We start from the raw sequence: 12,142 nt of genomic DNA, 5'->3' as shown, positions 1-12,142 counted from the left end.
GGCACGATTTACTGTAGCGATGGGAGAGGGGAGTGTGGTTGGTAGTGTGGTAGGGGGGTGTGCCCCTAACACCACTCTTTTGAAAAAGTAATGGACGTTAAGGACATGTTAGGTTGATTTTCTGGAATCAAAGAAAAAAAATGAAATATAGGATAAGAAAATCATTAAAGGTTGATTTTCATCCATTTCCTTAAAAAAATCATGAAATAGGTTTCCTTAAAAATGAGTCATATCATCCAATAATACAGTGACAACTCAACTCATCACATCTCTTTTTTGAGTTTTAAGAAGTGAACCAAACACAAAAAATAGGAAATAAGTTTATTATAATTGATTTTCTTTTTTTATATAGGGAGAAAGAAATATGCGCTCTCATGGTGGTGGTGTTAGAGAGGCATCGTTCCTGGTGACTCGGATTCTCTGTTTTGTGGAGGAAGGGGATAGAGTTAGAGGTCTCTCCCGTGACATTATCACCCCTTCCAAATAGATGTCGTTGTTCCTCTGGAAGGAGATATTATTGGTTTAAAAGGTGTTATTCAGGATCATCATGAACATGTGATTGGTTGCTACTCTATGGGGATCATGGGTCATATGTCTGTGGATCATGCGGAGTGTTTGGCTGTCTTGGAAGGCATTCGCTTTATTCGGCGTATGAACTGGAGGATTTCAGTGGTGGAAATTGACTCTCTAAATGTTGTCTCCTTGGTGGACTCTCCTTCTCCTTTTGCTTCCTTGACTCCTATTGCGGATGAAGTTCGCGCTGATCTGACTATTACTGACTGCTCTAAAGTTTCTTATGTAAGGCGCACTGGTAATGGTGTTGCCCATTCCCTAGCTAAGTCGGTTGACTGTTTGTCCTCTTGTTTTTTTGTCTGTTTCTACCCCTTTGTTTTTGAGATACAGTGTTGTTGAGGACTTGGCTAGTTAAGTTACCCTACCTGTCTTTTCAAAAAAAAAAAAAAAAACCCTCCAACCCAACATCCAAGAATGATTAATCTACACCTAATGTATCAGTCTTTTCATTTTTCATACCGAGAATATCTTCTTATTCGTCCCATGATCACCCATTTTTCTTAAAGCTCAAGATTCGGGTGGTGGCCACTCATCTGCTAATCACCTTGATTTATGGCTTACTTTGCAATCCTTGTTGCCTTTTCCTTCAATCACAGGGAGTGTGGGCTTCTGTTAGGTATATTAATGTTAGTTTTACGTTAAACCGTTACGAGGAGCACCGTCCGATCATGATCAAACTGTTCCCAGCTTGGGACGTTCTACCTTGATCATGATGTACCTAAGATTAGATTCTTCAAAGCTTGCTTCACGTTGCGGAGTAACGTTAACGCACCTTAATTCTGTTAGATAACTGAACATTTTCCATAATCATGCACAAATAGTTATTTTGGGAGGAAGAAAAACAAAGATCAAAATGTTGATGGGTGACGATTTTCCACAATTAGTTAGTGTGCTCTCTTTTCTTGTATCAAGTCATGGTCCACTAGCTAGGGCTTTCTTCTGAAATGAGACAATGAGGAAAACAAAGAAATGAAGGTGACTTTTTGCCTACCCGCATCATGCATCCTCCTAATATCTATTGTTATCTTTGTACATTTCTCCCAACTTTTCACTTTTTCCTCTGATTCTAGACGAGTTCAAGTTCAACGCGTTCTTTTATGCATAAAATAGAGGTATATAGATGGTAAGTTTGAAACTTCAATAGTAAGAAAGCGCATAGAACATAAGCTTGAACAATAATCTTGACAAAAGACAGCTAAAACGCTTTTATGTAAAAATGAAATTTGTAGAAATTTTGGCCTCTTACTTTGCATGGCAATGAATTGGTCCGAGTACATCTACTGTTTAGAAAAAAGTTGCAGCCTTACTTCTAACAACTCCTAACCAAACAACTCAAGTGCCTTTCAACGCAACCCCGTGCAGAAGAAAAAGTGTTGGTGTGGTTTGCTTAAACATCTTGGCATTGTCAAAAGCAAGAGAATGATCAAATACACACTTGAAAGTTTCATGCACAACTAAACAAACGAAAGGATGTGCAAGAAAAAGCAAATAGTATGCAAATGAAGTGGTTCCTTTTTTTTATAAGAAAATGCGCGGGGCTAAATCTATTGATAGCAAAGAATAACTGATTTACAAAGATGAGAATATAGCGGTCAAAAGGGACAAGAATAAATAATGTTTTATGCAGCGACAAATAATCAAGTCACAACTTCGCTAAACATGGAGCGCTCCTCACAATGTCTTCCGAGTTCAGCCCCTTATAAAGTTGTAAACACGCTCATTCATTGTGTTCTTTCCAAATAGAGTGATAATATACATACTCTTTTAGAGACAAAAGAACTGATATGAAATGATTTTGATGAAAAGAGTAAAAGCCATGATGATGTGTGGAAATCCTTCACATTGAGGAGCCGTGACGAGCAAGCATTATTGAAATGACTTTGCCTTGTGCTAACAAAAGAAGCTTATAGTGGGTGCAACAACTTTTGCATGGTTTGAACAAGGAAAAACCTTGGGATCCTTACCACCCAAATTTCATTCTTACACAAAGCAAATCAAAACCTAATCTACCAACCTCAAAACAACTCAGCTTAGTGTCATTTCCTCCTCCTATATAAACTCCCCTTCACCTTGCTATCTGCACCATCACATCAAAAATTTATTAACAGACTTTGCCTCATCATGGAGAAATGCATGCTCTCTTGTTTCATCCTCCTGCTTTCCCTTCTATTCTCCCACTCCATTGCTAAAACTCACTATCATGACTTTGTCGTAAGTCTTCTAACTCTTGATTCGACATCTTTTAGTCCTTGCATTGTGACTCATGTATTTGAATGCGTTGAAACTTAACAGGTACAAAAAACACCAGTGAAGAGGCTGTGCAAGACTCACGACATTATCACGGTGAATGGGATGTTTCCAGGGCCAACTCTCGAGGTCAATAACGGCGACACCCTTGTCGTTAATGTAAAGAACCAAGCTGAATATAACGTCACAATTCATTGGTATGTATATATACATATACACACACATTATACTTAAGAATGCGTAATTTAATGCGTTAGTGCTATTATTGGAAATAAACTAATAACGCATATAGCTCAATCACTTGAAATATTAACATCACTTGATTTTTTGGGTTTTAGGCACGGAGTTCGACAGATAAGAACAGGTTGGGCCGATGGGCCTGAGTTTGTAACCCAATGCCCCATAAGGCCCGGAGGGAGCTACACTTATCGGTTCACGATACAAGGGCAAGAAGGGACTCTATGGTGGCATGCACATAGCTCCTGGCTCAGAGCCACAGTGTATGGAGCCATAGTCATTCATCCTAGAGAGGACTCCTCTTATCCCTTCACAAAACCTGAAAGAGAGGCTCCTATTCTTCTTGGTATAGAATCTTAACTTAATGTCTCCTCTTCAATATCGGACTGTGACATTTATTTGAAAATAGTGTTATTGCATATGTACCTTCCGTAGGACAGCGTGTGACACTTAATAGTTACCTCATTAGTTTGATATCAGCAGATACACGCTGACTGATATTTTCTTTAGTCTTCTATCCTCGGGGGTCTATTTGCCAAAAAAACAAAAGCAGGCATCCCCAGGATTTTAAAAAAAATATCACGGTTTGTATATCTCAATATCAAACCTGAAAGGTAATAAGTGGTACAACTCGACGCTACAGCGGGTATCTATGAAACTAATAGTTAAAAACTATCCAATTCTTGAGGTAAAGGTGGACCCAAAGATGCAACTAATAGTAGGCCCACAAGGGATGATGAAGATATGTAGCTTCTTGTCGATTGGATGGGCAAACTCATGACATATGGCACAATAGTCTGTTGTTGTTATCAGTGTTTGCTGTAGAGAAACACATGATAGTACTGACAAAAGGCTCAAAGCAAGTAAACTAATAATAATGCAGTCTGTGAGGTTCACACACCCTCATGACATAAAAGTAACAACAAAATAATACTAGCTTTACATGATTCCACACTTTCATGTGATCTGAAAGTATAAAAAGGCTACCTCCTCCACGGCATAGATAACTATTAATCTAGAATCTCTCCTGGTTGATATTTCTGAACACAACCCATATATTTATTTAACTTTCTATGGAATTAACTAAAAAAGCCTATTATGTTATGGCTCAAGTTTGCAGATAGTTTCTGCATTAGATTTTAAAAATTTGACTCTTGGGTATTTTTCTACTACTCTTGTAAAAAATATAATGCAAGTATTTTCCCCACATGCAGATGCAATGTCAACAGGTCGTTAGCCATCCCCTCAGAAAAGAAACTTTTCCTATCAAATTGAACTTAACAATATCAACCACACACCTCTAGCAGATAACTAGCAATGAAACAGTCAAGTTTAGTAAATAAAAAAAATGGAATCTTCTGTGTTAGTTGTTAAAATTGCTGCTACTAAAGGAAAAATAGAAAAAAAGACTGTAATAACCTTCAATTTGATGATGATGATGGCAATGATAGTGACAACAAGATCAATGATGAACAGGAGAATGGTGGGACGCAAATCCAATCGATGTCGTAAGGCAAGCAACAAAGACAGGAGCAGCCCCCAACACCTCCGACGCCTTCACCATCAACGGCCAACCTGGTGATCTCTACAAATGCTCCGGCAAAGGTAAGAACACAACACCTCAATTTTATGTTTTAAGTGTTTTTTTAGAAATTAATCCCTCAATGACCAAAATGCCACCATCTTATGTTTTCGGTGAACACGGGAGTTTTGAGAGGGATCACAAGCTGAGGGTATTTTACTATTTTAGTCATCGAGGGACCAATTTGGAAGACCCCATAAGATTTGAGGACTGATATTGAAAAAAGCCTTTTGTAAATTTGCAGCAACTAATGCGTTTTTTTTTTTCCAAATATTGTAAACAGATACCACGATAATACCAGTAGCCCCCGGAGAAACCAACCTCCTCCGGTTCATCAACGCTGCCCTCAACAACGAGCTCTTCGTCTCGATCGCTGGCCACACCATGACAGTCGTCGGTGCTGATGCGTCCTACACGAAACCCTTCACAACGTCCGTCCTCATGCTCGGCCCGGGGCAGACGACCGACGTCCTCGTCACCGCCGACCAACCACCCCCCGCTACTACATCGGTCGCCCGTATCCTACTCCCCGCGCTTCAGGGAGTTCCTTCGACCGAACACCACAACCATCTTGATTACACCTGCAGTTGCTCCAGCAAACCCGGACTCAGCATTCCACCATCCCTTCCCACACTTCCGGCGTTTAATGACACTAACACCGCCACGAAATTCACCACCAGCTTCAGAAGCCCTAAAAAAGTTGATATTCCATCTCCAGTCGACGAGAACCTCTTTTTCACCGTCGGTCTTGGGCTTTTCAACTGTCCACCTGGAAAAACTTGTGGCGGGCCAAATAATACAAGGTTTGGTGCTAGTGTAAACAACATATCATTTGTGCTTCCATCAACATTCTCTATCCTTCAAGCACATCACCAGGGCGTGCCGGGGGTATTTTCCACAGACTTTCCGGCAAACCCACCGGTCCAATTTGATTACACTGGGAATGTTAGTCGTAGCCTCTGGCAACCAGATCAGTCAACTAAAGTGTATAAATTGAAGTTTGGTTCAGTAGTTCAGCTTGTGTTGCAGGGAACTAGTATTTTCGCAGCTGAGAATCATCCAATACATATACATGGATATGATTTTTACATACTTGCAGAGGGTTTTGGGAACTTTGATGCATCGAAGGATACAAATAAGTTTAATTTGGTCGACCCACCGCTGAGGAATACTGTAGCGGTTCCGGTGAATGGATGGGCGGTAATCCGATTTGTTGCAGATAATCCTGGAGTATGGCTGATGCATTGTCATTTGGACGTTCATATTACTTGGGGACTGGCGATGGCGTTTTTGGTTGAGGATGGGGTTGGAGAATTGGAGGCACTGGAAGCACCTCCTGAAGATCTCCCTCTATGCTAGGTAGAGAGCTTCAGTAATAGAAATTTTTATGTATTAGTTTGTTTCTTCTGTTCCTTTAGTTTATTTAGTTCATTTTGGCGTTATTGGTTTAAAATTATGTGAGAGGATTTTGGAGGTCTTGAACCTCACTATTGGTTATGTTATTTGGTATTTGATTCAGTAATGAGATATTTATTTTATGGAACTACCTTTATTTCATTTCACTGGTTGACTTGTCCTGGCTCTTTCAATAAGAGACCTCAGGAATCTATTGGGTCTTTCTTCAATTCAATTCAGTAATCTGCAAAGGAGAAGCAATTTCTTAACTCATTTCCTTTGTTCACTAGACAATCTCTTGCAAGAAAGGATTTCGTTAGGAGTCCTTCTGTCTAAATTGCTGGAAGCAAGAAAATATTTGATCATGATAGGTCAAAATTGCCAGAGGAGAAGATTAAAGAGGCAAGGGCACTTGAATAGAGAATACCAACAGAAGGTAAAAGAGGTAAGTGCAAAGTTAGGGTAAGATAACACATACTCTTCCAAGCAAAAACTGCTCTGACAAAAATATCCTCCATAGAGAAAACATACATCAAGTTATATAAGACTCACTACATATTTTGATCACTTTGGATAAGGTACAGCAGTATACAGACAGTTAACTAGCATAATTGTAGGGAATCCTGACCTGCGCTGAGTCTATGAACCAAGTCCAGAAGAAACGAGACTAGGCTACAAACTTCAAACACCGTGTATCATCATGAATGACCTGACAACGACATGAACAGAAACGCATTCCACACTTCACACATGTATAGTTGGCGGTAAAACCACACACAGTGCAAAAATGACGACGAGAGTTAGCACTTGGTGGCCCCACTGCTGCCCTCAAATAAGTAGGAACATGTGGAGGTAAAGATTCCAGATTTGCCTGTTGCGACACCAAGTGATTAGCCAAATTAGTAAGGTTTAGTTAAAAGTACATGATTTAGCAACATAGTGATTGAACTTTTCTCACGTTCCAACTTTGCTAAGACCTACCAACCTCACAGGTTGAATTTCTAGACAGTGTCTGATTTCAATCTTATTTTGATGTGGTCATATTATGGACCGTCAAACAAAATCCAGAGGCATATTCTAATTGGGAAATGAGGATTAGTGACTTGAGCAAGAATTCTTTAGTTAGTCCTATCTTTTCTAATTGATTGACATCTGACAAGCAGACATTCGAGAAGCAAATGCACAAAAAGGTAGCCCATCCCTTTTCCATGGTTATATTATACACCTATATCAATTTGTGTTAGGAACTTGACACCAATTCAAAAAACATTGCCAAAAAAAGTCCTTGATTCTTGATGGAGGCTGAGTAGGAATCCCATCTTGTTCAGATAGAACTTGACATGATGATAATTTAGTTAATCCCATTCAATCATAGAGGCTAAGACATTGATGATAATTAATGATTTTTCGGGGCTTGAAGTTCCAACTCTCAAGATGAATTTGTATAGATATTAAAGAGACATGGAGTTCACTAACCTCATGTAACACCTCCAAGAATGTCCTAGGTGCCTTCTTTGCATTCTCCAATGCTTTTGCCTGTCTGGTTTTGCGCTTTGTACTCTTCGACTGTTTCTTTGTGAACACTGAAACATTTTATGAACGTTAATATCGAGTCAAATTTTGATCAAACTTAACTAAATGATATGAAAATGTTAGGTCAGTGGCATGGCAAGACTCTTTAAGCTCTAATTAGCCAGTTGACCTTGTGCATCGCTCTCCTAGAACACATATGAGTATATTTTTAAAGGCCCAAATAGATGCTAAAATTCGTTGATGAACAGAAAGTCTGGCCTCAATATTTATTTGTTCTTTCGTTTCTTCTGCTTATTCCGATATTCTCTTCTTTATCTTGATTGTGTACCTTCTCCTCGTTTATTCTCTATAACTGATTAAGCAAATTATAGGTTGCAAGTGTCTTGCAGGTATAATTAACTTGTTCCCGTTACCGCAGCAAGAGAAAATTAGATGTCCAAAATGTTGAACCCAAAAATAAAAAAGTTAAAAAATTAAAAATATCTTAGAGCACTAATATTGCCACATTAACTAACATTTACATTGCTTATCAAGAAGCATGGAGTCATGGACACATAAGCTACTTTTCAGAATTCGAGAAGGAGCTCATATATGATGACCCGAAAATGAGATGAATTTAAAGAATGAAGTATCACTGTACTGACTTCTGACAATTATTCACGTTCAAAAAATGCACTTTAATATCTTAGGAACTTAACCCATTTCTAAAAAGGAAACTATTTTAAAGGAAGATGCTTCTACTCTCATCATCCATCCGCATATTTAGTTGTGACTTGTGAGGGACAAGACAACAGGAGTGAAATGCTACATCAAAAGCAATCAAGCAACAATATTTTCATGTTGATTATCAGTTATATGTCTTATGATAGAATTATAAAGTTTTAATGGCGTTGAGAACTCCCCTAAGATATCCTACGTATTACCTCTAACTGATTTCTGAAAATCCTCTTAACGGATCTCTAAATATGCTCTTGACAGTATCTAAAAAATTAATAAAGCAAATATCCATATAGACATGTGATATGATATAGAAAAGGAGGCAATACCTATATCATCATCATCCAGAGAAGCATCACCATCGTCATTAAGATCTACTACCTCAACTCCAGCATTGTCATTTTCTAAAGCCTCAAGACGTGCAAGTGCCGCCTGTATATCAAGGAAGCAAACAGAATTAATAAAATATTGGCCAAATATTTAACACCAATTTAAATTAACTCTGCATTGGGACATAATTCTAATAATGTATAAATCAATGGAACAAATTCTTATTAAAGAAATATGTATCATGCACCTCATCTCATTACTTCAAAGAAAGCAGATATTATGTAAGTTTGCTGTCTGAACGTCCAAAAGACAAAATGTCTAACTTGAGGATTGAACTCCTACATCCATGGAATCAGGTCGAACAACACGTTGCATTTCAAAATGGGATATGAAAATTAAAGATTATCACTGGTTACATCAACCCGATAATTCTTGTTAATCCTAATGCTAAATATGTTCATTCTTCTAAAATGATCCCTGACCTTGATTCGTTTACGAGGCTTCCCGATAACAGGTGAACTATTACTAGCATCAAATGTACAATGAACACAACAGAATATATGACTACATGAAAAATTCCCTAAGGACCCAAAATATGGGACCAATAGGGGGACAGGTGAGGTGTCCCTCTCCTGTTGCATAATGAGTTGTCCATCATTAAGGTGTGGTGTCCCCCTCCTATTGCATAATGAGCTGGTCATCATTAACGATGGATAACTCATTATGCAATAGGAGGGGGACACCTCACCTGTCCCCCATGTTGGTCCTATATTTTGGGTCTTGTAGCAAAGCTCATGACTACATATACGTTACTTGATGTATTCATGTCCGTTTCTCGAAATATTCGAGCTTGTCACTACCAAGAAGCCACCTTTCTTAACAATTTTAAGCTTAATTTTCAGACTCATTCTTAATTTTAGATGCTTGTACACTCTCCATTGTTAAAAAGAAATAACAACTAAACTACCTAATGTTTTCCGCAATAGAGTGAGATTAAAATTCTAAGAAGAGGAAGGAGAATGCTCACCTGAGTTCGATTGTCGGTGCTGGCGAGAGCGGCGGCCATCTTTCCCGCCATCTTCCGTGTCCGGGACGAGGTCCGGCGAAAGGGGCCGATGTTCTCCTCCTCCTCCATTTCAGCAAAGCTATCAGAATCTAGGTTTAGGGTTAGGGTTAGCGTTAGGGTTTTGCGAGGAGAAGGTGAGATTTTGTCGCGAAAATGAAAACTTTTTACCGGATTTTGGCGAATGAGAACGCGGGGGAAGAGAACAAAGAGGGGCGTCTAGAAATTAGGAGGAGGTTCTTGAGAGAAACGGGTAGTTGGGTCAGGACCCGATATACACATTTATATGCAATAGGGTCAATTGCAGATAAACCCCCCTTAACTATCGCCCAATTGTGAATAGACCTCTTGCTGAGATTATATAGTCTCATTGTTGCATATGGATCCCCTAAATAAAAAATTTCAACTCTTTTTTATCCTTTGATGATAGTACACAAAGTCTATCTGCAATTAACCCTATCTAATAGTGGTAGGGCTGAGCAAACAATCAGTTTGATCGACTTTGATAAATTGACTAAACTGAATCGGATTATGCATTTAGATGAATCATATTGGTGTTAAAATTACTACCTAATTACCATGAACCAGGATGGTATTAAAATTAATACCTAATTAACAGATTGATATTAAAAGAAATTCGAAATACGATAAGCTATTTGACACTTGCATGACGTGACAATTTGGCCCAAAAATTTCCCCGGCTAAAAAACTCAGACTACCTATCATGTGCTCTGTCACGTGTTTCTTATGTGGCATATTTAAGCCGATGTGGCAGTGGCGGTTGATCACATTGATTCTAATAGAAAGAGGAGAAATTTCAATCTAGGGCTCAAAATTGGAGGTTTTTGAAATTAGATCATTCTCATCTTCTCCCCTTGAGGGTTGAAATCGGGCTCTTTCCCAACGACAAATAATCTTTATCATCTCCGTTATTCGTCCTTCGATGATTGGGCTTCACGAATTTAGGCTAACGAAAACTCCCCTACAATTGTTAATGAGAGAGAATAATTTCTGTCACCTCCGTACACTTTCTCTTTTCTCTCTCTCAAAGCTTAGCGAGAGAGGAAATGGAGGAAATGTTAGGCGAGAATTTAGTTCTAGGGCAGTTAGTCCCCCCCCCCAATTTTCACTATCACGTCGCTCATGTTTGGATCCGGATCCTCTCTAATTAGGAGGTCGTAGTCTGAGAGAGTCCAGTTCTCTCAATTTTTTACTGTCCATCTCAATTTCAATGAATGAGATCACACCACATAATTTTTCAATTGTTATCTTGAAAAGCACTTTTGATTTTGAAAACAACTAAGAAACTATTATTTATGATAGTAGATATCTTGCATGGCCTGATCTTACCTATTGGAATTAAGATAAATGGTAATGATTGAGAGAATTAGATCCTCTCCAATACTAGCTAATTTGAGAGGATCTAAATCCTTCGCGTTTAATTTAAGAAAGCCACCTAAGCCTCATAAGAGAGCATGAGATAGGTGGTCAAAAAAGTTCTACTGATATTTTTTGTTCCAATTTGTCATGCCTTGCAAATTTTAATACCTTATTGTCAGAGTAATTTCTTTTAAACCAAATTTGATCATTAAGTAATATTTTTAATACAAATTTAGGCATTCAGAAATAAGCTATTTCTCAAAAGATACGAACACGGGGATAGATGAAAAAAATAGTGATTAAATTTAAATGAACTGAAATAACTAAAATTACGGAAAAAGTGAAGGAAATCTATACCCAACGGAAAAGAGTGTATACTTTTAGGAGTTGTTTGGTTAGTTTTTCATAAATGTAAGGAAAAGGAAAAGGGTGTAAAAAATATTTTTCTATAAAAAATTATGAAAGTATTTATGATAATGTTAAAAAGTATTGTTTTCTTATTCTTAACTCTTTCTTAGTCTGATTCAACATATGAAACTAGGGAATTCAGCTTTATAGTTGACATATTCTTTAGTTTGGTTGGGTATGGAAATTTTATGGAAAATTTAAAATTGAGTCAAGACACCCCATGTGAAAGTTATCACTCATGAATGAGCAAATGAGTTGTCATATTTTCAAGCAAATTTTGGCCCAAAATGGATAGGAATTAGATTTTCTATCTGTTTTCTACAATATGAAAACTCTTTCTGTAAAAACTTGGTTCTCCAAACTGAGTTTTAGGAAATCTTCAGAAACCATTCAATTACTAAAATACCATTATCAGATAATTTTCATAAATTCTTTTATAAAATTGGTTAACCAATCAGCCTCTTAGACATTGAGAAAATAATATAGTGCATATTAATTTTTATTTCAACCTTGAAACTTATCCAACTCAAATATATTCATATTAACCAAACAACATCTAAAATATATTTGTACTTTAATAACTTTTTTTGAAGAGTGATTACTACCTAATAGACACTACACACACAAAGGTCATTTGTGCGTAATTTATCCAAATAAATAAGCACCCCCACCAAAAT

At 37.8% G+C, this 12,142-nt stretch overlaps 2 protein-coding genes across 3 annotated transcripts; one reads left to right on the top strand and one right to left on the bottom strand.

Annotated features, from left to right (window-relative positions):
• Window positions 2,386-6,201, top strand: LOC109819580 (laccase-3-like). Its single transcript, XM_020385342.1, has 5 exons — window positions 2,386-2,784; window positions 2,866-3,017; window positions 3,159-3,403; window positions 4,534-4,662; window positions 4,923-6,201. Exons 1-5 carry the CDS (start codon window positions 2,695-2,697, stop codon window positions 5,996-5,998), a joined length of 1,692 nt encoding a protein of 563 aa, XP_020240931.1. The 5' UTR covers window positions 2,386-2,694; the 3' UTR covers window positions 5,999-6,201.
• On the bottom strand, window positions 6,467-9,932 carry LOC109819581 (SWR1 complex subunit 6). 2 transcript variants are annotated; one of them, XM_020385344.1, is made up of 5 exons: window positions 9,849-9,932; window positions 9,642-9,769; window positions 8,614-8,716; window positions 7,511-7,617; window positions 6,467-6,905 (listed from the first exon to the last, which is right to left on the bottom strand). In XM_020385344.1, the coding sequence occupies exons 2-5, from the start codon at window positions 9,747-9,749 to the stop codon at window positions 6,702-6,704; spliced, it is 522 nt and encodes a 173-aa protein (XP_020240933.1). In that variant the 5' UTR covers window positions 9,750-9,769; window positions 9,849-9,932; the 3' UTR covers window positions 6,467-6,701. The 2 variants fall into 2 exon arrangements, with proteins under 2 accessions (XP_020240933.1, XP_020240932.1); XM_020385343.1 differs by having other exon boundaries at window positions 9,642-9,916.

The sequence above is a fragment of the Asparagus officinalis genome, chromosome 8 (genome assembly GCF_001876935.1).
Source record: "Asparagus officinalis chromosome 8, Aspof.V1, whole genome shotgun sequence".
Lineage (NCBI taxonomy): Eukaryota > Viridiplantae > Streptophyta > Magnoliopsida > Asparagales > Asparagaceae > Asparagus > Asparagus officinalis.
This window is presented reverse-complemented; position numbering and strand designations above follow the sequence as displayed.

Excerpts from the sequence above, each read along its gene's own strand:
- LOC109819580 (XM_020385342.1), top strand. The coding sequence starts at position 2,695 with ATGGAGAAATGCATGCTCTCTTGTTTCATCCTCCTGCTTTCCCTTCTA. Across the intron at positions 2,785-2,865 it reads CTCACTATCATGACTTTGTC|GTACAAAAAACACCAGTGAA; the intron begins GTAAGTCTTCTA and ends GAAACTTAACAG. Across the intron at positions 3,018-3,158 it reads TATAACGTCACAATTCATTG|GCACGGAGTTCGACAGATAA; the intron begins GTATGTATATAT and ends TTTGGGTTTTAG.
- LOC109819581 (XM_020385344.1), bottom strand. The coding sequence starts at position 9,749 with ATGGAGGAGGAGGAGAACATCGGCCCCTTTCGCCGGACCTCGTCCCGG. Across the intron at positions 7,618-8,613 it reads TCTGGATGATGATGATATAG|TGTTCACAAAGAAACAGTCG; the intron begins GTATTGCCTCCT and ends AAAATGTTTCAG. Across the intron at positions 6,906-7,510 it reads TCTTGGAGGTGTTACATGAG|GCAAATCTGGAATCTTTACC; the intron begins GTTAGTGAACTC and ends GTGTCGCAACAG.